A 23,238-nucleotide genomic window follows, 5' to 3' on the forward strand; every position below is an offset into this window, starting at 1 on the left:
GTTGTGTATCATAAAGTATAACACATTTGAATTACCCACAATCCTCTACAAATGGAACCAAATGGCAAGTTGTTGCAAGAACTTACAATTCTTAAGTTGATAGAAAATATTATGAATATGGAGTAAATTAAACACCATTTCCTTTGTTGTTGTTTTTACTCACAAATAATAGTTCAGATTTTGCAGTATTTTTAATTGAATTTACATTTCCGAATGTCATGCTTTTTGAACACATAAAAAATAAGTAAGTTATTCAAATATTGAAGTAAAACCATAAACCTGCATTTTTTGGGCTAATATTTACTAAGGCCCTGAATATTTTTTTACAGTTTGCTGAGATACTCATTCGCCTAATTAGCGTCTAGGGGAAGGTGCACCCCTCCCTCTGCCCCTTCCCGGCCCTGGGGGTGGTCCTCTGGCATTTCCAGGCGCCCCCCTTGGGCCTGGGGGGCGGGTCACAGCCGCTTTGGGGTTTGGTGCAGCCAATGAAACATCCTTCTGAAGGTTAACCCCCTTCGCATTGGCTGCTGCTCCTGGACGTTTTGCCACCTTGGGAGATTTGCTGCCCTTCTCACTCATGTTGTCTGAAAAAGCAAAAGAGAAAAACAGAGTGGATGTGCATGTATAGCTACAGTGCCTTCAGAAAGTATTCATACCCCTTGACTTATTCAACATTTTATTGTGTTACAGCCTGAATTCAAAATGGATTAAATATATATTTTTCTCACCCATCTACACATAATACCCCATAATGAAAAAGTGAAACATGTTCTTAGATATTTTTGAAAATATATTGAAAATTAAATACATAAGTATTCACACCCCTGAGTCAATACATGTTTGAATCACCTTTGGAAGTGATTACAGCTGTGAGTCTTTCTGGGTAAGTCTCTAAGAGCTTTGCACACCTGGATTGTGCAATATTTGCACAATATTATTTTTAAAATTCTTCAAGCTCTGTCAAGTTGGTTGTTGATCACTGCTAGACAGCCATTTTCCAATCTTGCCATAGATTTTCAAGCTGATTTAAGTCAAAACTGTAACTAGGCCACTCAGGAACATTCAATGTTGTCTTGGTAAGCAACTCCAGTCTATATTTGTCCTTGTGTATTAGGTTATAGTCATGCTCAAATGTAAATTTGTCTCCCAGTGTCTGTTGGAAAGCAGACTGAACCAGGTTTTCCTCTAGGATTTTGCCTGTACTTAGCTCTATTCCGTTTCTTTTTATCCCAAAAAAAACTCCCTTGCAATGACAAGCATACCCATAACATGATGCAGCTACCACCATCTAAACTGAGCGAGCTCAACTGTGAATGGTCATGGCGCACCAAAAACAAGTGTCAAGGCAAGCCAGTTTGGACTTGGCTTCACACCAATCACATCATTTTTACATTTTTACATTTAAGTCATTTAGCAGACGCTCTTATCCAGAACGACTTACAAATTGGTGCATTCAACTTAGGATAGCCAGTGGGACAACCACCCTTTTTTTTCTATTTTTTTTTATGGGGGGGGTAGAATGATTACTGTTATACTATTCCAGGTATTCCTTAAAGAGGTAGGGTTTCAAGTGTCTCCGGATGGTGGTCAGTGACTCCGCTGTCCTGGCGTCGTGGGGGAGCTTGTTCCACCATTGGGGTGCCAGAGCAGCCAATAGCTTTGACTGGGCTGAGCGGGAACTGTGCTTCCGTAGAGGTAGGGGCTAGCAGGCCAGGGGTGGATGAATGTAGTGCCCTCGTTTGGGTGTAGGGTCTGATCAGAGCCTGAAGGTAACTTCATATATTGTACCCCTAGCCTGAGAGGATGGAAGTTCAATATGTAGCTAGATGTAGTAGGCTAATGTTAACTAGCTGGCTCATCGTTGCCCATGAAAGGAAGTTAGGCTAGCGAGCAAGCATTTTAGCCAGGTAGCCTAGGACAACAAAAACTAAAAGCATGTACTGTATGACAGAGTCATAGACTGTTTCAGCAACATGAAGGAGAGGAGGATGGCATTGGCATTTCTCTACAAGTAGGGTGATTCAACATATTTTTTCTACTTAGGCACACACACACACACACACACACACACACACACGCACACACACACAGAGAGAGAGAGAGAAATCAGTAACATGGACAGCCACCTGATATTTACCTTACATTGATTGGACTAAATTGTTTTGGGAATGTTTAGTTGTCATTGTATTAGACTAAGCATAGGTGATTTGATGATGTTGAAATGTTGAAATGATCTCCAGTGTTCAAAATCAATAGTTGTTTAGTAGTCCGAAAATGTTGGAAACATTAACTTGATTGACCATGCTGTAGGCCATGTAACTGTTTGTTACATGCTATATGCATTGTGGACTCCACCGGACAGATGTTGCTTTCCAGTTTTGTGATGAAACAAAGGTGTGGTTGAATTTATTCCACTGTGTCTTCTTATTGTCTCAGCCTTAGGCCTATATATCACGGTGGCAAGGCATATGAACTAACAGGTTATAGCGCAAACAACGCAATTATCACAACACATAGGTTGTAATATGTCTTTTTTTTCTGGCTTGGCTTCCCCAGTGATCTTACCCACGCACCACTACTGTGATACTCAGTGGCGTGTTGTGTTGGATTTGCCCCAAACATAGCACTTTGTATTCAGGATATAAAGTTAATTTATTTGCCACATTCTTTGCAGTTTTACTTTAGTGCCTTATTGCAAACAGGATGCATGTTTTGAAATATGTATATTCTGTACAGGCTTCCTACTTTTCACTCTGTAATTTAGGTTAGTATTGTGGAGTAAATACAATGTTTTTGAGTCTTCCTCAGTTTTCTCTTATCACAGCCATTCAACTCTGTAACTGTTTTAAAGTCACCATGGTGAAATCTCTAAGTGGTTTCCTTCCTCTCCGATAACTGAGTTAGGAAGGACGCCTGTATCTTTGTAGTGACTGGGTGTATTGATACACCATCCAAAGTGTAATTAATAACTTCACCATGCTCAATTTCTTTTTTTGTTTTACTCATCTACCAATAGGTGTCCTTCTTTGCGAGGCATTGGAAAACCTCCCTGGTCTTTGTGGTTTAATCTGTGTTTGAAATTAACTGCTCAACTGAGGGACCTTACAGATAATTATATGTGTGGGGTACAGAGATGAGATAGTCATTCAAAAATCATGTTCAACACTATTATTGCACACAGAGAGTCCATGCAACTTCTTATTCACTTGTTAAGGAAATGTTTACTCCTGAATTTATTTAAGCTTGCCATATCAAAGGGTGTTGTGTGTTGAATTCTTATTGACTAGAGACATTTCAGCTTTACATTATTATGATTATTATTATTTTTTTAATTAAACAATTGTGTAGGCCAGTGACACACAATCTCAATTTAATCCATTTTAAATTTAGGCTGTAACACAACAAATTGTGGAAAAAGTCAAGCGGTGTGAAGACTTTCTGAAGGCTCTGTTTAGGAACGATATTATGATACAATTCACTCAAAACAAACTGTTTCTTCTGTTGTGTTCTTTGAAGTGGGTTCACATTTGTTTCTTTATGCCCAAAAAACATCCAACCACTAGGTGGCGCTGAGTGGAGATTGTAAGAAGGTAGTGTAGTGTATTAAGATTATGACTTAGTTAAGGTTTTAAGTGGAATCTGAGAGGATGTTTATTTAGTGTCAAAGGGAATGGTTTTTAGGGTGACGCCCCATACAAGACAGGGGATTGGACAGTAAAGGGAGCAACCCATATTTTGGGGAAGATTATATATACTGGGTTTAAACGAAGAAGACGTTAGAGCAGACATTGCAATTTGGGAACGACTGCTCTCCGGGTGGTCATGACATCCGTAAACTTATGCTGAAATCTTGTGATATGAATAAACCTTATGATCAAAGTTCAGTATGAGCGGACTCCTTTGTTACAGCAATAACTAGCGACATTTAACTCGACACAACAGTAGAGTAGGCTTTGTGAAATTACCTTGTTTGGGCGCTTCTTCCGCAGGAGGGTGGATTAGAGAGCGGTTGGGAAGAAGGTCCTCCAGGTCATGCATCACCTGGTTGGTACTCTCCTTGTTGTTCCTCCGGTTCTTCTCCTCATCTCTAGCCTAAACACAACCACAGATGATACTGTTGGTGTTGCTGCATTCATATTCACACACCACATCAGTATTATATACATGCATTTAACTTACAGTACTGAATAACATGTCATAATTTACAGTATAGAATGAAAGTCCTGAGACGGCAGTTCAGTTGCTCATGCTCATTTACCATTTGCATCTTCCTCTTCAGGTCCAGGTTGGCATTTTGATAGTTTTTGGAGGTCGCATTCAGATAGTAGATGGCCAACCTGACACAGGATCACAGAGCTCTTGTTATGATGAGCATGTGTATGTTACTATGACCATATGTGTGTTGCTTTAGTGTGTGTGTGCGTGTGTGTGTGTGTGTGTGTGTGTGTGCGCACGCGTGTGTGTGTACATACACCATCAGCAGCACTGCTGGTATAATCAGACCAGGATTAGTTGCGTAGGTGAAGATATTACCAATGAACGCTGGTAGGTCCTTCTCTATAGTCTCCATGACAACATCATACATTTGCGCCCTTCCGCTAGCAGACAAGAGACCAGCATTAGATGTGTGCCTAGTTTGTGTGTGTGCGTGCGTATGTGTGTGCATGAGAGACACCTGAAGGGGCCACAGTCGGAGGAGGGCGGCAGGGTCATTATGGTAAAAACCACGGGCAGAAGGCTGAGGAAGAGCACCAGAAGCAGGAGGCCCATGTAGAAGTTGTTGGATTTGGAGGCCTTGAAGACCCTCTCATGGGGAACGTTACAGCACATCACGGCCCAGCACTGGTAGTACATGGAGGAGAGGAGACGCAGGACGTTCAGCCCTATCAGGCCAGGGGCGTAGAATGCACCCATCCTGAAACAAACACAGATACAGAAATATGTGATAAACACAACTTACAGGGTGTGTGGAAATGTGTTGATGGTTTATGTGGTGTCTCATATTTACTCACCAAATCATTCCTTGATTGAAGATTAATCCAAGCACGTTGCCGCTGATGTCAAACTCTCCATAAGACGGCTAGAATCACATATTATTTTTTTTAATAGTGCAATGCATGATATAAATAATGTAAACGTAATTCTGTTCACGCGTCGTCATTGTCCCCCTTTTCTCTCTCCCTCTTTCTCTCTCACAGTAATTCACTTCCCAGGTCAGTGTCCTGTGTCATTGTGAATGTGAAGGATCACCTATCTTGCCAGACGTCGCTGTGTGGTATCAAGTTTACTTGGAACAAACACAGAATGTACTCACACATACAATAAGCAAAGAAAAACAAATTAAAGAACAATATGGTAGTGCTGGAATGTATTGATAGTGAGCAACTATACCTTGTTACCATACTACCATACATGTTATTACCACTTTATCCCATACTGTAATGTAAAGTGCTACCAAAAAGTCTTACAATAAAATGGGAACACACACAGTAGAACAGTAGTTCTGTTCTGCTTTGATAGCCTAGCACGTACAAATCCAGCCTCCAGGTCCCAGCACCAGCAGTAGTTGAGGAAACGCACGATCACGGCTCGCACGAAGTCACCAATGAGGATGGTCAGATATGTCACCTGGATGTCAGAGACGGTGAGCTTCACAAACTCCTAGAGATACAGCACAGAAAGGAAATTAAACATGAAACACCCAGCATGTCACACAGCCTCAGTCTCATCGCTGGTACACAATGGCGGGAACACTATGGGCTGCTCAGGTCAGGTGGAGGAAAACCCAGGAGGAAAAACAAAATAACAAAAAACGGTGACGTCTGCCACTGCTATGTTTAGTAATAAAGGGAAAACGAAGGAAAAAAGTGGGTAATCCTCACTATGCCAACGTCGGTCTCCCAACACGGCCCTCTGATGACATCAGCAGGAGGGATGTCCGGAGGGGGGATGTCAGTAGTGTTGTGGTAGGAGCTGTAGTTGGCATAGTACTCATTCAGACCCCAGATAGTGGCATTCTTAATATACTTCTCCTGTTCCAACTGTACACATGTTAACACACAAAGACAGGTTCAGGTGAGTAAGTAAAATATACATTCATACAATATGTACTGAACACACACACAGGTGAATAAACACACAAACATGCATTTGCAGGTACATGACACTGACACATTGTCTGGTACCTTTTCGTTGACATCGTCAAACAGGGCAAACAGGAAGGTGTAGAGGTTCCCGAGGAACAGGGCAAAGATGCGGCCCAGCTGCCACTTGAGGGCGATACGAGGGTGGTACTCCTCCAGCTCAGCGATAGTCTCAAAGAGAGGGGGGCACACCAGCCCCAGCAGTGACATCACAATCTCCACCTGGAAAGTAAAACACAACCAATCACCAGGATGAAGACTGGAAAAACACTTTAATGAATAAGCATTAAATAATTAATGTACTATTATTAAATGAGAATATCATTATTTGTAAAGATTTATTAGCATTTATAATCATTATAGGCAATAAATTAATATATAAGCATTATAAGCATTACATTCATAAAAATGTATTACATGTATCATATCCATTATAAACATGTAATAATTTTTAGTGGCTTATTCATGAAAGTTATTAAGTGTAACCAAAGTGTGGTATGATATATATTGTTATAAATGTTATAATGATGACTATCATGACAACCCAGATAATAGCATAACAACCTATAACTGAAGAAAACCGGACAAACACCAAATGTACATTTCTGGCTCACTCCTTTTGACTAGATTAACCATAACACAGCATGTATCTGATCATAACAACTCAACCTGCCTCATTCTTTTCATACCAGGAGAGCGTATTCTGATCTAGTTTTGCAAAGTCCTGAGACCTCTTGACCACAAAATAGATGAGGAAGCCGCTGCCCCCCAGGCTGCAGAGAATGAAAAGGTTGGCTAGAACCCGCAGGAACCTCCGCAAGTGGATGTTCTCATCCTTCTGATTCTCCTGTTCGTCTACTATGGATTCCTACCGAGAACAGTCGATTAGTGAGAAACACAGAGGATACTATGGTTGAAGATAGTAAGTGTATAGGCCCATACATGTAGTACATGGATTCTTGGGAGATTTAAGATTCTTTAAGATAAGAGCAAGGGATATCTGTAGAACAAAGTTATGTCATAAACAACAGGATCTTGTGCCAAGATAGTAGAAGGTCGGTCTACTAGCTATGGATAGGCCTAAGTGTTAGCTGCTGCTGCGTTTACCTTAAAGCTGGTGGTGATGGAGGCATACTTGTTGTCAGCTGTCTCTGGGTTCCCGATGAGGTAATCCCAGCTGGTGAACATTTTAAAGGTGAAGGTAAACTGTCCATCGTCCCCACCGTCTCCTCCCTCATCCGAGTTACGGGCCATACTGAGAGGGGATGTTAGAGGGAGTGAGATGGCAACGGGAGGGTTGCTGGCATCAATATTTCAGATACTGTTTGTGTGTATGTGGATTAGTATGTATTTACTGTGTGCACATGTGTGTTTTACCCACGTTCTAATTACTACCATCAGGCTGTAGCCGAAGATGCTAACACCGACCAGTAGGTAGGACAGTGGCAGTCTGAACTGGAGGAGTCCGATGGTGCGTTCGTCATTATAGTAGCCATAGAACATAATAGAGTACTTGCAGTAGCCCTGTTGAAATTAACAAAAATAATAATGTTTATATGCAAGTCATCCATCCCAAATAAAGCTGACAGTGACAAGTACAATTGATGTACTGAAAATGTGTAACACTTTAAAGGACCCCCCCTGAAGAAGTTGCCGCCCCTATTTCGACACCATTTCCTGTCCGAGGAATGATGAAGGCTACTTATACATATTCACAAATTTAAATATTCATTGAAATGATAGGCTACAATGTCTTTGCTGATGATCATGCGCGCTGCAAACTATAAGTTCCTTGAATTGTGGTTTCTAACTAACGTTACACCAATCAAAGCAGTGGAGCATGTAGTGAAACCATTCATCAGCTTGGGGGGGGTTGCAGAATGCTATCATATCACACAATTATACCATTTATAAAATGGTTATATACAGTTGGGAGAACACATTTTTGATACACTGCCGATTTTGCAGGTTTTCCTACTTACAAAGCATGTAGAGGTCTGTAATTATTATCATAGGTACACTTCAACTGTGAGAGACGGAATCTAAAACAAAAATCCAGAAAATCACATTGTATGATTTTTAAGTAATTAATTTGCATTTTATTGCATGACATAAGTATTTGATACATCAGAAAAGCAGAACTTAATATTTGGTACAGAAACCTTTGTTTGCAATTACAGAGATCATACGTTTCCTGTAGGTCTTGACCAGGTTTGCACACACTGCAGCAGGGATTTTGGCCCACTCCTCCATACAGACCTTCTCCAGATCCTTCAGGTTTCGGGGCTGTCGCTGGGCAATACGGACTTTCAGCTCCCTCCAAAGATTTTCTATTGGGTTCAGGTCTGGAGACTGGCTAGGCCACTCCAGGACCTTGAGATGCTTCTTACGGAGCCACTCCTTAGTTGCCCTGGCTGTTTTTTTCGGGTCGTTGTCATGCTGGAAGACCCAGCCATGACCCATCTTCAATGCTCTTACTGAGGGAAGGAGGTTGTTGGCCAAGATCTCGCAATACATGGCCCCATCCATCCTCCCCTCTATACGGTGCAGTCGTCCTGTCCCCTTTGCAGAAAAGCATCCCCAAAGAATGATGTTTCCACCTCCATGCTTCACGGTTGGGATGGTGTTCTTGGGGTTGTAATCATCCTTCTTCTTCCTCCAAACATGGTGAGTGGAGTTTAGACCAAAAAGCTCTATTTTTGTCTCATCAAACCACATGACCTTCTCCCATTCCTCCTCTGGATCATCCAGATGGTCATTGGCAAACTTCAGACGGGCCTGGACATGCGCTGGCTTGAGCAGGGGGACCTTGCGTGCGCTGCAGGATTTTTATCCATGACGGCATGGTGTGTTACTAATAGTATTTTATACAGGTAACGAGTTCAAACAGGTGCAGTTAATACAGGTAATGAGTGGAGAACAGGAGGGCTTCTTAAAGAAAAACTAACAGGTCTGTGAGAGCCGGAATTCTAGTAGGTGATCAAATACTTATGTCATGCAATAAAATGCAAATGAATTACTTAAAAATCATACAATGTGATTTTCTGGATTTTTGTTTTAGATTCCGTCTCTCAGAGTGGAAGTGTACCTATGATAAAAATTACAGACCTCTACATGCTTTGTAAGTAGGAAAACCTGCAAAATCGGCAGTGTATCAAATACTTGTTCTCCCCACTGTATATATATATTTGTTTTGTTTTGTTTTTTATACAGACTAGTAAAAAAAATGAAAATTGACAAGTTAGTACTGTATGACATCACATTTTATGTATGTTCTTTTCATATGTACAATCATATGAAATAAACCTGAACCTTAAGTAAACTAAACAAGGTGTCTAAATATGGCATCACAAGGCAGTTGTGTAATGTGTCACTCCAAAGATCCTCACTTCAAAATCAAGGAGGACGGAGTAGTCCATGGCTTTGGCCTGCTGCGCTCTGGGAACAGTTTTCCTGGGTATAGACCCATACGGAAGACCCATCATCACCTCCGGACAGAAAGAAAGGAAAAATGAAAGGGAAGTGGGGATAAGTGGGTAAATATTAGACAGTGAGTCCCTCCTTTGATATCTCTCCATGTGCTGACCAAATGTACTGCAAACAGTTTGCAAAACAATGGACTATGTGCTGAAGGTAAAAATCTGCTCACCTCTGGGAGAACAACAAGACCAAACATTAACCCAAACAGGACCAGGTTTAGACCGTACATCCACCGCAAGAAGATGAAGTAGGAAGCCACAGATGACCCAAAGTGACCTGAGGGTTAGAGTTCAAACATGATGAATAGATAGAACTACATGACATGAACGAGACAGTAACTCATAGCTTTAGATAATGGTACCCACTCTCAACCTCTTTAATCTTTCTTTCCCATGGAATGCAGGCTGTTTTGAAATTGTCAAAGTCACGGTTGAACTTGATCATTTTCTGAAACAAAAAAGGTTAAGAGAGAATATTTGAAAATATAAGTTTATCACAGAAGGACTGTATAGTTCCTGATTGTCATACCAGATTGTGACTGATGAGGGCAACAAACATCCTGCTAATGTCATTATGGTTATGACAAATCATGAAGATTATGGTGCCCTTATGATTCAACCCTTAGCCTACAATTTATGTGCTCCCGCGGAAATCTAATTAACATAACAAAAAAATCCCCATCAAAATCTGTCTGTTTAAGCTAGAGATATCAGCTCATCGCGCTCTAGCGACTCCTTGTGGTGGGCCGGGCACCTGCAGGCTCACATCAGTTGAACAGTGTTTCCTCTGACACATTGGTGTAGCTGGCTTCCAGGTTAAGTGGGCGGGTCATGTTTCGGAGGATGCATGACTTGACCTTCGCCTCTTCCAAGCCCGTTGGGGAGATGCAGTGATGAGACAAAATCGTAACAGAAAAAAGAATGGAAGATGTAGATACTGTAATTTAGTGCCTGAAATAAGGGGATAAATACATGTAAAAAATATATATATATCTCTCAGATATAGGACAGACACTTCAGAACAAACTTCCTTTAGATTTTTTGGGGGACTATCTGTTGTTCCATGTAGTGAATCTGTCATTCAATGCGTTTATATTGGCTAATAGCAGTAATGCCAATTCAACGTTTTTTTGTTTGTTTTTTTAGTCATTTAGCAGACGCTCTTACCCAGAGCGACTTACAGTTAGTGAGTGCATACATTATTATATTTTCTTCATACTGGCCACCATGGGAATCAAATCCCCAACCCTGGCGTTGCAAACGCCATGCTCTACCAACTGAGCTACATCCCTGCCGGCCATTCCCTCCCCTACCCTGGACGACGCTAGGCCAATTGTGCGCCGCCCCATGGGTCTCCCGGTCACGGCCGGCTACGACAGAGCCTGGATTCTTACCAGGATCTCTAGTGGCACAGCCTTAGACCACTGCGCCACTCGGGAGGTATTTTATTTTATAACTTAAGGGGTCTTAAAATTCCAAATCAAATAGCTACATGATCCTTGGTATGACCATCTTAAAACAATTCCATATGTTAGCTTAGAACCCCCGTCCCCCATCGCGTCCCCCGGCTTAGACTCTAGAGGGTTAAATTTGTATTTTACGTGCCATATAACTTAAGTCTTAAAGTAGAAGTTATAAATGCATAATTTGTGTGAATTATTCATGATGATTCAGTAGGACATAACTAATCTTCGAGATTGTGGACTCAGTTGTAAAGTTAACATTTGGACTAGGAAAAGTTACCTTAGCCATCATGACTTTGTAGGCGTAGAGCTTCCTCCCTTTGCCCTTTCCCAGAGCCCCCTCAAACTTCTCCACAAACACCTGGCATTCCCTACAATTCAAACCCACAAAAAAGGATGACCCATCAACCAACAAAAAGTGTATCAATCACAATAAATCAACTTTTTGAGTTTATAACAGGCAGATTATTCAGGATTAAATTAAGTAGATGAAAAAACAACCAATCGATGAATCAAGACAGTAAATGACTAGACAGGGAAATGTGGAGGAGGCCATGTGTTTATGGATTATCAACCTGGAAAGACCAGTGATGAGAGGGAATTGGCAAGCCACAGGCAGCCAAAACTGCAAGTATTAAACAGTGTTGAGCTCATGAAAAAGTAAAGGCGTCTCATCTATCTTAATGCTGTAACAGTGCTTGCGCCATGACCTATACGTGTGCTCACCACTGCCAGCTCACAACTGTGGCTGGAAAACAGTGTTTCTACAACACAGATCCCAGAGGGCAGAAGACCAGTAGGCTTTACTAAAGCCTGAACTGTTGTTTTTTTTAATGTAATCCAACACTGTTACAAAAAAAAAAAGTTCTAAATGGTTAAAAGGTTCTACCTGGAACCATAAAAGGGATATTTTACAGTGACAAACTGAAGAACCAATAATGGTTCTGGGTAGAACCTTTTAAGAGTGAATGACAGGTGAATACTGGTCAGTGGAGACGCACTCTTTTTGTGGAGATACAAGTGAGAAGCTGGTCAAAGAACATCAATCAGCAAAGCCAATGCACAAAACTCGTAACTAGTTCAAAAGGTGATGGACAATCTATCTACTTTGTCGTTCCACAAAGTAGTTTAAAGGATTTCACACAACAACAAAAAAAGAAATTTGATCAGGCAATGTAGCAGCAAAGACACAATTATACTTTAATTCAATTTTTCTTTTTAAATAAGATGACATCACATGTGATACATGAGTGATTGTATAAGCCTTAAGGAATGTGTAAAGTACTGTAGTTATAGAAAAAAGAGAAAACAGCACAGCAAGATCAAGTCCCTATGTGAAGGCAATCTGCCAATGGGAAATTGGCGGAGGAATGCACATGGTGGTGGCCATTTTGTTTACTTGAGGAGTTTAAGCCTCCTCTTCATGCGCCACGGTTTGTTCCTTAGAGTGGCTATCAGCTTCTTCTTCTCCTCCACCTCTTCCTTCAGAGCAGCCATCTCCCCCTCTGACAGAGAATCCTCATCCCCTGACTCGCCTGAAGAAGAAGAGCTATCAGAAGAAAGAGCTGTCACCAAGTGCCAGGGGTCAGGTCAGGGTCAACCATGTGTCAACCAGAGTAGAGTTGTAGTTCCGGTCAGACTGTCTTTGCTAAGAGTGGGCAGTGTGGCCAGAGGCTTTACACAGTGCCCCATTATCATGGTACAAACTTTGGACTAGTCACATTACGTTGAAAAGCGTCTGGCAAACCAACAGAAATACAAAAAGAGAACAGAGAGAGAAATGAGGGGACAAGAGGAGACATATGCAAGTCAAATAACATATCCTAGAATAGTCCAGTAACCTTGTCCACCCATCGACCCAACCAGACACGATCAAACCCCATTCCGACCATGTAATCCCTCAACTCAATATTATGAACCAACACTACCCCATGCTTGAACCAGCACAAATACCACTACAACCCAACTCTATTCTGGTGAAAAATACTGGTTACCTATGCATTACCAAAACTTTAGTGGGGACATTTTGAGAATGTTAAAATGGTTGGACACCTTTGACAGAGGTTCCCAGGGATGACCCCAGGGATATCCCATCACATGACCATACGTTTTCTTCATGAACATTTAGTTAACACATTCTAGAAACGTTGAAAACAAACATCATTGGATCATTTCCCCAAACGTTCTTATAAGCATTACAGCATGTCCTTCTACTAATGTTTATCAAATAATGTTTTCCGGGTTTTAAAAAAAACGTCAGGGCTGTTGTCATGCTAACGTTAGCTGGAAACCAATTGGCCTTAACTGGGACTCAATTGGAACGTTACCTAGCATTATAGGATCGTTCACTGTTTGCTGGGATGAGACATATTTCTGAAAGTATCAGGTTTTATTATCTCAATAGTCCAATAGGCTAATATCCAGAATCATGTAAAATGTGGGTTTATGTTTTGAAATAAAAATGTGTTTAGAGTTTAAAAAGGGATTGTAAAAGTTTGTAGAAGGTTTATAAGTGGTTTATGACGTGCCCCAAGATAGCCTATGAGCACGTCATAAGCTATGGTAAATTGTTTAGAAATACAGGAAATTAGCTTTCAAATGGCAACATTTCCTCTCAGCCTCATTGCAAAAAGTATAGAATAGCATGAGACTAGCAATAAAACTGCACTTTTTTCTCTCTGCCCCATGGCAAAATGTTTAGAATTGCAGGGAATTAGCTTTAAAACAGCAACATTTTCTCTCAGTCTCATTGCAAACAGTATAGAATAGCATGAGATCAGCAATAAAACTGCACTTTCTTCTCTCTGCCCCATGGCAACATGTTTAAAATTGCAGGGAATTAGCTTTAAAACAGCAACAAAAAAGCATTCCAGGTGAAGTTGGTTGAGAGAGCGCAAGACTGTGCAAAGCTGTCATCAAGGCAAAGGATGGCTACTTTGAAGAATATAAAATATATTTTGATTTGTTTAACACTTTTTTGTTTACTATATGATTCCATATGTGTTATTTCATAGTTCTGATGTCTTCACTATTATTCTACAATGTAGAAAATTGTAAAAAATTAAGAAAAACCCTGGAATGAATACTTGTGCGCAACCCTATGACCCAATTTCATGACTCAACTCCCTGAACTAATTAATCAATACAATGAAGGGGCATATCCCAACAGAGTCTGTCAGACTCCTCCTTCATACATGAGGGTGTGTGGAGCGTGGAGATATGCGAGAGAGATGGCCCTCTCAAAGGATACTGCACCTGCTGTACCTTGAGTTCTTCTTTTTCTTGTCTTTCTCGTTCCCTTTGGCATCGCCCTTCTTCTCCTTGTTCTGCCCTTCTTTCTGGTTCTTGCTAGTCCCTTTTCCACCTTTCTCTTTCTTCCCTCGTTCTTCCTCCTCACTCTCCTGCTTGACTGCCTTTTTCTTTCTGCCTGCTGTCTTTGGGCCCTTCCGCTTGACGCTCTCCTTCTCTTCCTCCTCCTCCTCTTCCTCGCTGTCCTGGACCTTGGCCTTCTTCTTATGAGCCCTCTTCCTCTGTGCCTTGGCCTCCTCCTCCTCTTCCTCTTCCTCCTCGCTGGTGGCCTGTTTGCCATTCCGTCCCCTGGCTCGTGGAGAGAGTTTGACTTTCCTGTTTCTGTCTCTCCACCTGGTCTCATCTGAGACACACAGACACACATGTACACACACAAAACACACACACACACACACACACACACACACACACACAAACACACACACATCACACACACACGATACACACACATTATCACTTATATATTTCATAGAAATGTTAACAGACAGACAAAGGCTCCATATATCCATAAATTACATTTAAACCTGAACAATTAAACAAACATATAAATCAGGCAGGTTGCCAGCCTCCCTATGGTTATTGCCAGTGGTGTAATGGAGGGTTAACGCAAGACAGTCGTGAAGAGGGCACGACAACGCCTATTCCCCTTCAGGAGACTGAAAAGATTTGGCATGGTTCCTCAGATCCTCAAAGAGTTCTACAGCTACACCATCGAGAGCATCCTGACTGGTTGCATCACCGCTTGGTATGGCAACTGCTCGGCATCCGACCACAAGGCGCTACAGACGGTAGTGTGTACGGCCCAATATATCACTGGGGCCAAGCCTTCTGCCATCCAGGACCTCTATAACAGGCGGTGTCAGAGGAAGGCCCTAAAGATTGTCAAAGACTCCAGCCACCCTAGTCATAGACTGTTCTCTCTGCTACCGCACGGCAAGCGGTACCAGAGCCCCTAGTCTAGATCCAAAAGGCTCCTTAACAGCTTGTACCCCCAAGCCATAAGACTGCTAAACAGTTAATGAAATGGCTACCCAGACTATTTGCATTGACCCCCTTTTTTACGCTGCTGCTACTCACTGTTTATTATCTATGCATAGCCACTTTACCCCTACCTACATGTACATATTACCTCATTTACCTCGACTAACCTGTACCCCCACACATCGGTAACGGTACCCCCTGTATATAGCCTATTTCTTTGCAAATATTTTCTTACTTACTTTTTTAAAATTCTGCATTGTTGGTTAAGGGCTTGTAAGTAAGCATTTGACGATAAGGTCTACATCTGTTGTATTCGGTGCATGTGACAAATACAATTTGATTTGATTTTGATTTGATTTGCTCAACAGTTTACCCACCTTTTGTGGAAAAATACATTGATAGTACAGATGTAGGATCTTAATTTGAGCCAGTTTGCTACAGCATGGAAATAATCCTGCAGCAACAGGAAATGTGAATTATTATGTGGATTTTAATGAATGGACATTTTTGTAGGAAACATCAAGACAGACATTTCTAAGTGGAAATTACAAACTTCAGAAGCCTTTTTAAACCTCAAATACCCTACACGTTTAAAATCTCCTGCATTGCAGGAAAGTTCTCCTGCAACAGGGTGATCAAATTAAGATCCTACATCTGTATAGGGAGTGTTACTTTTTTCACCGCAACTGGAAATTAGAGTTTACCCACCTATTTTTTTACCACTACATCACTGGTTATTGCCTATCCTAAAAGACCCACTCCGGCCTCCCTAGAACATCATTTATCACCTAATTTACTTAACAAAAAGCACATCTCAATAGGTGGTCCAGGTGTCCTCTGACATGGTACAAGTAGGGAGGGTTAGGCCTTTCCTCTTTTTCTTCATTTTTTCCTCTATTTTTTCCGCAAGCAAGCGGGGAGGCCAATGACATCTGAGTGCACCATCAGACCAACTCCTTGAATTGCTAAAACCAATTTCACAAATACAGTGGGGAGAACAAGTATTTGATACACTGCCGATTTTGCAGGTTTTCCTACTTACAAAGCATGTAGAGGTCTATAATTTTTATCATAGGTACACTTCAACTGTGAGAGACGGAATCTAAAACAAAAATCCAGAAAATCACATTGTATGATTTTTAAGTAATTCATTTGCATTTTATTGCATGACATAAGTATTTGATACATCAGAAAAGCTGAACTTAATATTTGGTACAGAAACCTTTGTTTGCAATTACAGAGATCATACGTTTCCTGTAGTTCTTGACCAGGTTTGCACACACTGCAGCAGGGATTTTGGCCCACTCCTCCATACAGACCTTCTCGAGATCCTTCAGGTTTCGGGGCTGTCGCTGGGCAATACGGACTTTCAGCTCCCTCCAAAGATTTTCTATTGGGTTCAGGTCTGGAGACTGGCTAGGCCACTCCAGGACCTTGAGATGCTTCTTACGGAGCCACTCGTTAGTTGCCCTGGCTGTGTGTTTCGGGTCGTTGTCATGCTGGAAGACCCAGCCACGACCCATCTTCAATGCTCTTACTGAGGGAAGGAGGTTGTTGGCCAAGATCTCGCGATACATGGTCCCATCCATCCTCCCCTCAATACGGTGCAGTCGTCCTGTCCCCTTTGCAGAAAAGCATCCCCAAAGAATGATGTTTCCACCTCCATGCTTCACGGTTGGGATGGTGTTCTTGGGGTTGTACTCATCCTTCTTCTTCCTCCAAACACGGCGAGTGGAGTTTAGACCAAAAAGCTCTATTTTTGTCTCATCAGACCACATGACCTTCTCCCATTCCTCCTCTGGATCATCCAGATGGTCATTGGCAAACTTCAGACGGGCCTGGACAAGCGCTGGCTTGAGCAGGGGGACCTTGCGTGCGCTGCAGGATTTTAATCCATGACGGCGTAGTGTGTTACTAATGGTTTTCTTTGAGACTATGGTCCCAGCTCTCTTCAGGTCATTGACCAGGTCCTGGCATGTAGTTCTGGGATGATCCCTCACCTTCCTCATGATCATTGATGCCCCACGAGGTGAGATCTTGCATGGAGCCCCAGACCGAGGGTGATTGACCGTCATCTTGAACTTCTTCCATTTTCTAATAATTGCGCCAACAGTTGTTGCCTTCTCACCAACCTGCTTGCCTATTGTCCTGTAGCCCATCCCAGCCTTGTGCAGGTCTACCATTTTATCCCTGATGTCCTTACACAGCTCTCTGGTCTTGGCCATTGTGGAGAGGTTGGAGTCTGTTTGATTGAGTGTGTGGACAGGTGTCTTTTATACAGGTAACGAGTTCAAACAGGTGCAGTTAATACAGGTAATGAGTGGAGAACAGGAGGGCTTCTTAAAGAAAAACTAACAGGTCTGTGAGAGCCGGAATTCTTACTGGTTGGTAGGTGATCAAATACTTATGTCATGCAATAAAATGCAAATGAATTACTTAAAAATCATACAATGTGATTTTCTGGATTTTTGTTTTAGATTCCGTCTCTCACAGTTGAAGTGTACCTATGATAAAAATTACAGACCTCTACATGCTTTGTAAGTAGGAAAACCTGCAAAATCGGCAGTGTATCAAATACTTGTTCTCCCCACTGTATGTCTAAAAAACACTATTTTGCTCAAAACATATTTTTTTACCCTTAAGTGTGTGTACTTTACTGTATTGATACGTTGAATATCGTTTTTTAACGGGAAAAGTTCAAAAATGTCTGAAGTGGGACATTAATCCTTTGAGGTAATTGCATCCTTGAACTCATAATTTAGAATTGTAAATGTCATCATTTTTGTACAGTGTGTCTCCCCTTTAGAACGTCATATTTTCTGAATAACACATTTTTCCAAAATCCGACATTTGCATCTGTTAGACAATTAAACAAACAGGTAAGCACAAACACATATAAACACACACACATCAAACACTTTCTCCTTCTTATGACTTACCCTCACTCCCACTGTCTAACTCTCCGTCGATATCCATTCCCACTATTAAAAAAAATACACATTGTGATGCAACACCACAGTCATTCAAAAGCTCTACAAATATTGTACTTTGTCTTTGAACTAAGAAAAATCTCATAATCTTACATGTTTAACAGTATGGATTCTGTTCCATGTTATAGTACATCTACAGACAGGATCTTAATTTGATCACTCTTTTGTTGCTGAGAAATGCAAACTTGTAGTGTATTTGAGGTTTAAAAAGGCTTCTAAAGTTTGTAATTTCCACTTTGAAATTTCAGACTTGATTTGCCCTAACGAAAAATGTATCAACCCTTTCAAAAATGTCCATTAATTATAATCCACATAATAATTTACATTTCCTTTTGCTGCAGAATTATTGCAGATCTACATCTGTAGTAGTTAGTACATCTATTCCATATTTACCACAAACACATCAAAGAAAGTGAAAAACTGAATACTCTTCAGTATTCAAGAGAAATCCAAAAGAAGAAATAATTACACTCAGGAAAACAAAAAGGATCAATCCTACCCACCCTCTTCCATTTTAATTGCAATGTCATTTTTCTTCCGAGGAGGCATTTTGGCTCAGTGTTGTCCTCTTATGAAGCTCATCAGTTCAGCCTGCTCTCTCCCGCTCAGGCCATGTAGATCTCAGGTAAGCAGACAGCTGTCACACCTGTGCAGGTACTAACACACTCTGACAGGTGCACCAGTGTTTGGGCTACTAGACTGGCTGTCTCCCTGACAACCACCAATGATACTGCACCAAGAGATTATAATATTTAAGCCTGAAGAAGAAAGACTAAATCTAAAGGGACAATAAAGTTGTACAAAAAGGGTGTCAATCACAAAGTCAGTTGATCTCTGACTCCATCGATATCCATTCCCACTATTTAAAAAAATACACATTGTGATGCAACACCACAGTCATTCAAAAGCTCTACAAATATTGTATTTCGTCTTTGAACTAAGAAAAATCTCATAATCTTACTGTTCCATCATGTTTAACAGTATGGATTATGTTCCATGTTATAGTACATCTACAGCATGTGTGTAGACACAGATACAATACACTCCCACACGCACACACAAGCACTTATGCTCACACATATTAGACACCTGAATTAGTGCCTTAATGTGTACATTTTAATCATAAGTCACCTGTTTTGCAGCAATAATTGGTTTTGACAAACAGTTGGAAAACTCACACCAATAAATTCCATCATATACTTAACTCTGACCCTGAAATTTGAAACCAGAGCACAAATGCTGAAATAAAGGCCAGGTCTCATTAAAATTCAATGAAGTTTTAAGTAAGCTCGTAAACAAAGAATACACAATGTGTCACGCCCTGGCCTATAGAACTCTAGCTAGTTTGGTCAGGGTGTGAATATATTCTAGGTTTGTATTTCTATGTTTGGCCGGGTGTGGTTCCCAATCAGAGGCAGCTGTCGCTCGTTGTCTCTGATTGGGGATCATACTTAGGCAACCAGTTTTCCTGCCTGCGTTGTGGGATTTTGTTATGTCACATGTTTAGGCTTGTGTGTTAGCCTTTGGACCGTCACGGTTAAGTTTGTTGTTTTGGTTACTGTTTCGTGTGTTATTAGTTAATAAACATGTTCGCCGTTCACGCTGCACCTTGGTCCGTCCCGTTCCTTAACGTACGTGATACAATGCACTCGCACATTCACTCACACAACATGCATCATGGGGAGACAACTTAGGTTCATCCTCCAAGTGTGCTTATGGTCAGGGGCGGATTTAGCAGATGCCAGATGGGCTGGACCAAGGTGGGTGGGCCGGTCGAAATTGAAAGAATTTGGGGGAAAAGAGAGTGTCGCAGCCGGCGGCCCATGGGCTTGTATTTATTTTTTATAGAAGTCTAGACTATCCCTTTTTATCTGTTGACTTAATCCATCAGATTTCTCTATTGGGCCTATGCAGTGGGGAACAGACCCCCTACCAAGATGGGCAGGCCTGGTTAAGTTCAAAGTCAAATGCGCCATCAGTGAGCCAGCCTATATTCCCAAGGAAGTTGCCAAAATGACCAGAAAAATATCCAAAGTTGGTGCTGAGAACAAAACAAAAAAAGCTTGAGGCTGATGCAGCAAAATGTTGGCTACCAAATCAATAAAGTTCTGCTGGTACAAGTGCCAGCTGAACTAAAGAAGTGAAAGTGAGCAAGGATTGTGAGGGAGAGCCGGCTAAATGAGCGTAGTCAAATATGGATGATGACCAAGAATGTGATTGCTTAGTTAAGATTGTTTTAAAAGACCTTTACTTCTTCTTATTATCTTTATATTTTATCTTATTAAAGTTCGTTTTAATTAAAATCATGTTGGGAAATAAGTTAGTCGATTGTGTTTTGATCCTTGATCCACGAGCACCCCGTAATGCTCCCTTAATACCAAGCCTTGAGTTAACCATGCCCTCCCTCCTTGCCCCTGCCTGACTTGCCTCTTCCTCTCATCCCATGAGATGACATGGATTTTTTTTTAAGCAGATGCGCTGAACTATCCAATCAGGACCCAGTCCTACCTACCTAAGAATGTGATTCTAGGCACAGACAGTTCAACTCCATCCAGAGGACCAAAATAGGGGAGGGTTGTCTAACTTTTCATTTTACTTTGGGGAAGGTTGTGTGGTTTTTTATTGGGCACATGGGAGGGTAATGCGTTTTTTTCCCTGGTTTACATATGCTCTTTTGCAGGTTTTACTATATAATTTCTTCCATCTTAGACACATTTCCTCATCTGTTTGCATATGTCTCCCCTATATCAAGGTGTTTTGGTAGCCTACTTCCCTTATGCACTACGCTTTTCTGTGCTAACTATACCACAGGTCAATGTAGTCTACAAGTCTACCTATCTAACCTGCCCTCTATCTACCATTCGTAATCACAATAGTGATAGGTGGATCGTCCGTCAAAATCTGCAATAGGCTAATTAGCATCATACCAGACATAAAATCATTCAAGCTGCATACATTTTCAATATAAGCGGAGAGGCCAGGTGCATCATTGCGCATGAAAGAACAGTGAAGACGAGACACGCAGCTCAAAAAGCTTCCCTATTGATCTTCTTTTGGGACAATACGATTATCCTACCTAGACAAGACTAGCCTACAACACCACACTGCAATGAATAATTACATTATTGTTTTCAAGTGAGTACAAAATTATTCTCTAGGCTGTAAACTGCAGTGAAAATGTCATTTGAATATTTCATTCCATTTGTATCAGTTGTGGGTCTACTCTCGACAGTTTATAAGGTCTAGAAAGGCACAGTAGTAGGTCAGTCTGGCTGTATTTTAAGTTCTGATACTGAGATCCTATAACAATGTGGCCACATATGCTGACAGCAGGCCCAGTTATTCAAGAAAGCTGAATACGATTTATCAAGGCTCAGGATAAGACCCAGATGCAGACAATTCGAAATAGCAAAAAGGGACAGGCAAACGACAGGTCAAGGGCAGGCAGAGGTCAGTAATGCAGAACAGTGTCACAAGGTACAGAACGGCAGGCAGGGTCAGGGCAGGCAGAATAGTCAAAACCAGGAAAAACTGGAAAACAGGAGTACGGGAAAACCACGGGTAAGCTTGACGAGACAAGACGAACTGGCAACAGACAAACAGAAAACACTGGTATAAATACACTGGGGAGAATGAGGACAAATGGGAGACACCTGGTGGGGGGTGGAGACAAACACAAGACAGGTGAAACCAATCAGGGTGTGACACGATTGGCTATTCCTTGCGCACCTAGAACCTAATGCTTCAATATAGCTAAAATATTTTGTAATTTCACTTTTAAAATGTATTACCTTTTTGTGCCATAAACACAACCAGTCACAACGTTTTAATCCAATTAGTCTACTTCAAAAGTCTCCTGTAGGCTACCTGCGCACGTTCGTCCAAAACATAAGTCCAGCATCCAAACTGTGCAGCGGCCATTTGATGAATAATAAGAGATCTGTTACAAAACACCAAAAAGTGTAATGACATTCGGAGTTTGTCAAGCCAAGCCTTCGATTCTGGGTTGGCCTACAAGGTAGGAAGGGATGTAGGCCTATTTTCAAAAAATGTTGTTAGATTGACATAGTCTATTTGATTGTGGTATTGGAAAGGAAAACACAATGTTGAAGCGCCCAAAGTCGGTATCTTTTGCTTGTTGGTTGTGTGGTGCATTGGCACAGAAACCTGTTGGTGTAAAATGTGTTGCGTATATTTTATATAATTATAAATATAGCATAAACATTTTGAAAATCTGATTTCTACCTAGCTTATCATTGTCTGCAACCAGCTGTGATCGTAGTGTAATGAAACAGGCAGGGAGAGTTAGGCCCTGCGTGGCATCAACTGTGCCACAAAAGCATGCTGATCATGGTTCATTATGATTCGATTGAGAAGTTGAACATGCTTTCCTGGACCAGTTGATCAGGGGATCATGGTTCCATTTACCAGAAATTCTTCACAACTACAGTTCATGGACCTGGGGCTGGGGTGGTACAGCAGTAGTGGGCCAGTGTGGCTGAAGTGCCAGAGCCTAATTTCGATCTGTCCAGTCTGTCAAGGCTTATGGTGACATGTCAGGGCTGACCTGGTGAATAATGCAAGGTAACCAGAGACATGGACTCTATGTAGTTAACGCAGCTAACGCCACACTTCCTGCAATTATGAGGGCATGATGCTGAAACCCAAGCCCTGCTGTATCTTTCCTCCTCTGGGTAACTCTTCTTCTCCCACCCTCTGTCCTTCTCATGTTCCGTTCAAGATGCCACTGTAGCTGAACAGTACACACAGTGACTTATGCTCCCTGTAAGACCAAAGAGGACAGAAAAGCATATTTACAGGGGGAGATTAGTTACTGTGTTTATGATTATATCCTTTATTAAGGACAGTATCT

At 41.4% G+C, this 23,238-nt stretch overlaps 1 protein-coding gene across 1 annotated transcript; it reads right to left on the reverse strand.

The window, feature by feature from the left end:
* Positions 1–354: 354 nt before the first annotated feature.
* On the reverse strand, positions 355–18,351 carry LOC121584100 (transmembrane channel-like protein 2-B). The gene is made up of 19 exons (XM_045225893.1): positions 18,315–18,351; positions 14,350–14,737; positions 12,485–12,634; positions 11,366–11,456; positions 9,989–10,070; positions 9,793–9,899; positions 9,533–9,631; positions 7,525–7,667; positions 7,251–7,398; positions 6,817–7,011; positions 6,186–6,365; positions 5,883–6,041; positions 5,533–5,661; positions 5,013–5,080; positions 4,676–4,915; positions 4,473–4,598; positions 4,259–4,337; positions 3,966–4,092; positions 355–584 (listed from the first exon to the last, which is right to left on the reverse strand). Exons 1-19 carry the CDS (start codon positions 18,349–18,351, stop codon positions 355–357), a joined length of 2,778 nt encoding a protein of 925 aa, XP_045081828.1.
* Between the last annotated feature and the right edge of the window lie 4,887 nt (positions 18,352–23,238).

Source organism: Coregonus clupeaformis, chromosome 16 (genome assembly GCF_020615455.1).
Source record: "Coregonus clupeaformis isolate EN_2021a chromosome 16, ASM2061545v1, whole genome shotgun sequence".
Taxonomy (NCBI): domain Eukaryota; kingdom Metazoa; phylum Chordata; class Actinopteri; order Salmoniformes; family Salmonidae; genus Coregonus; species Coregonus clupeaformis.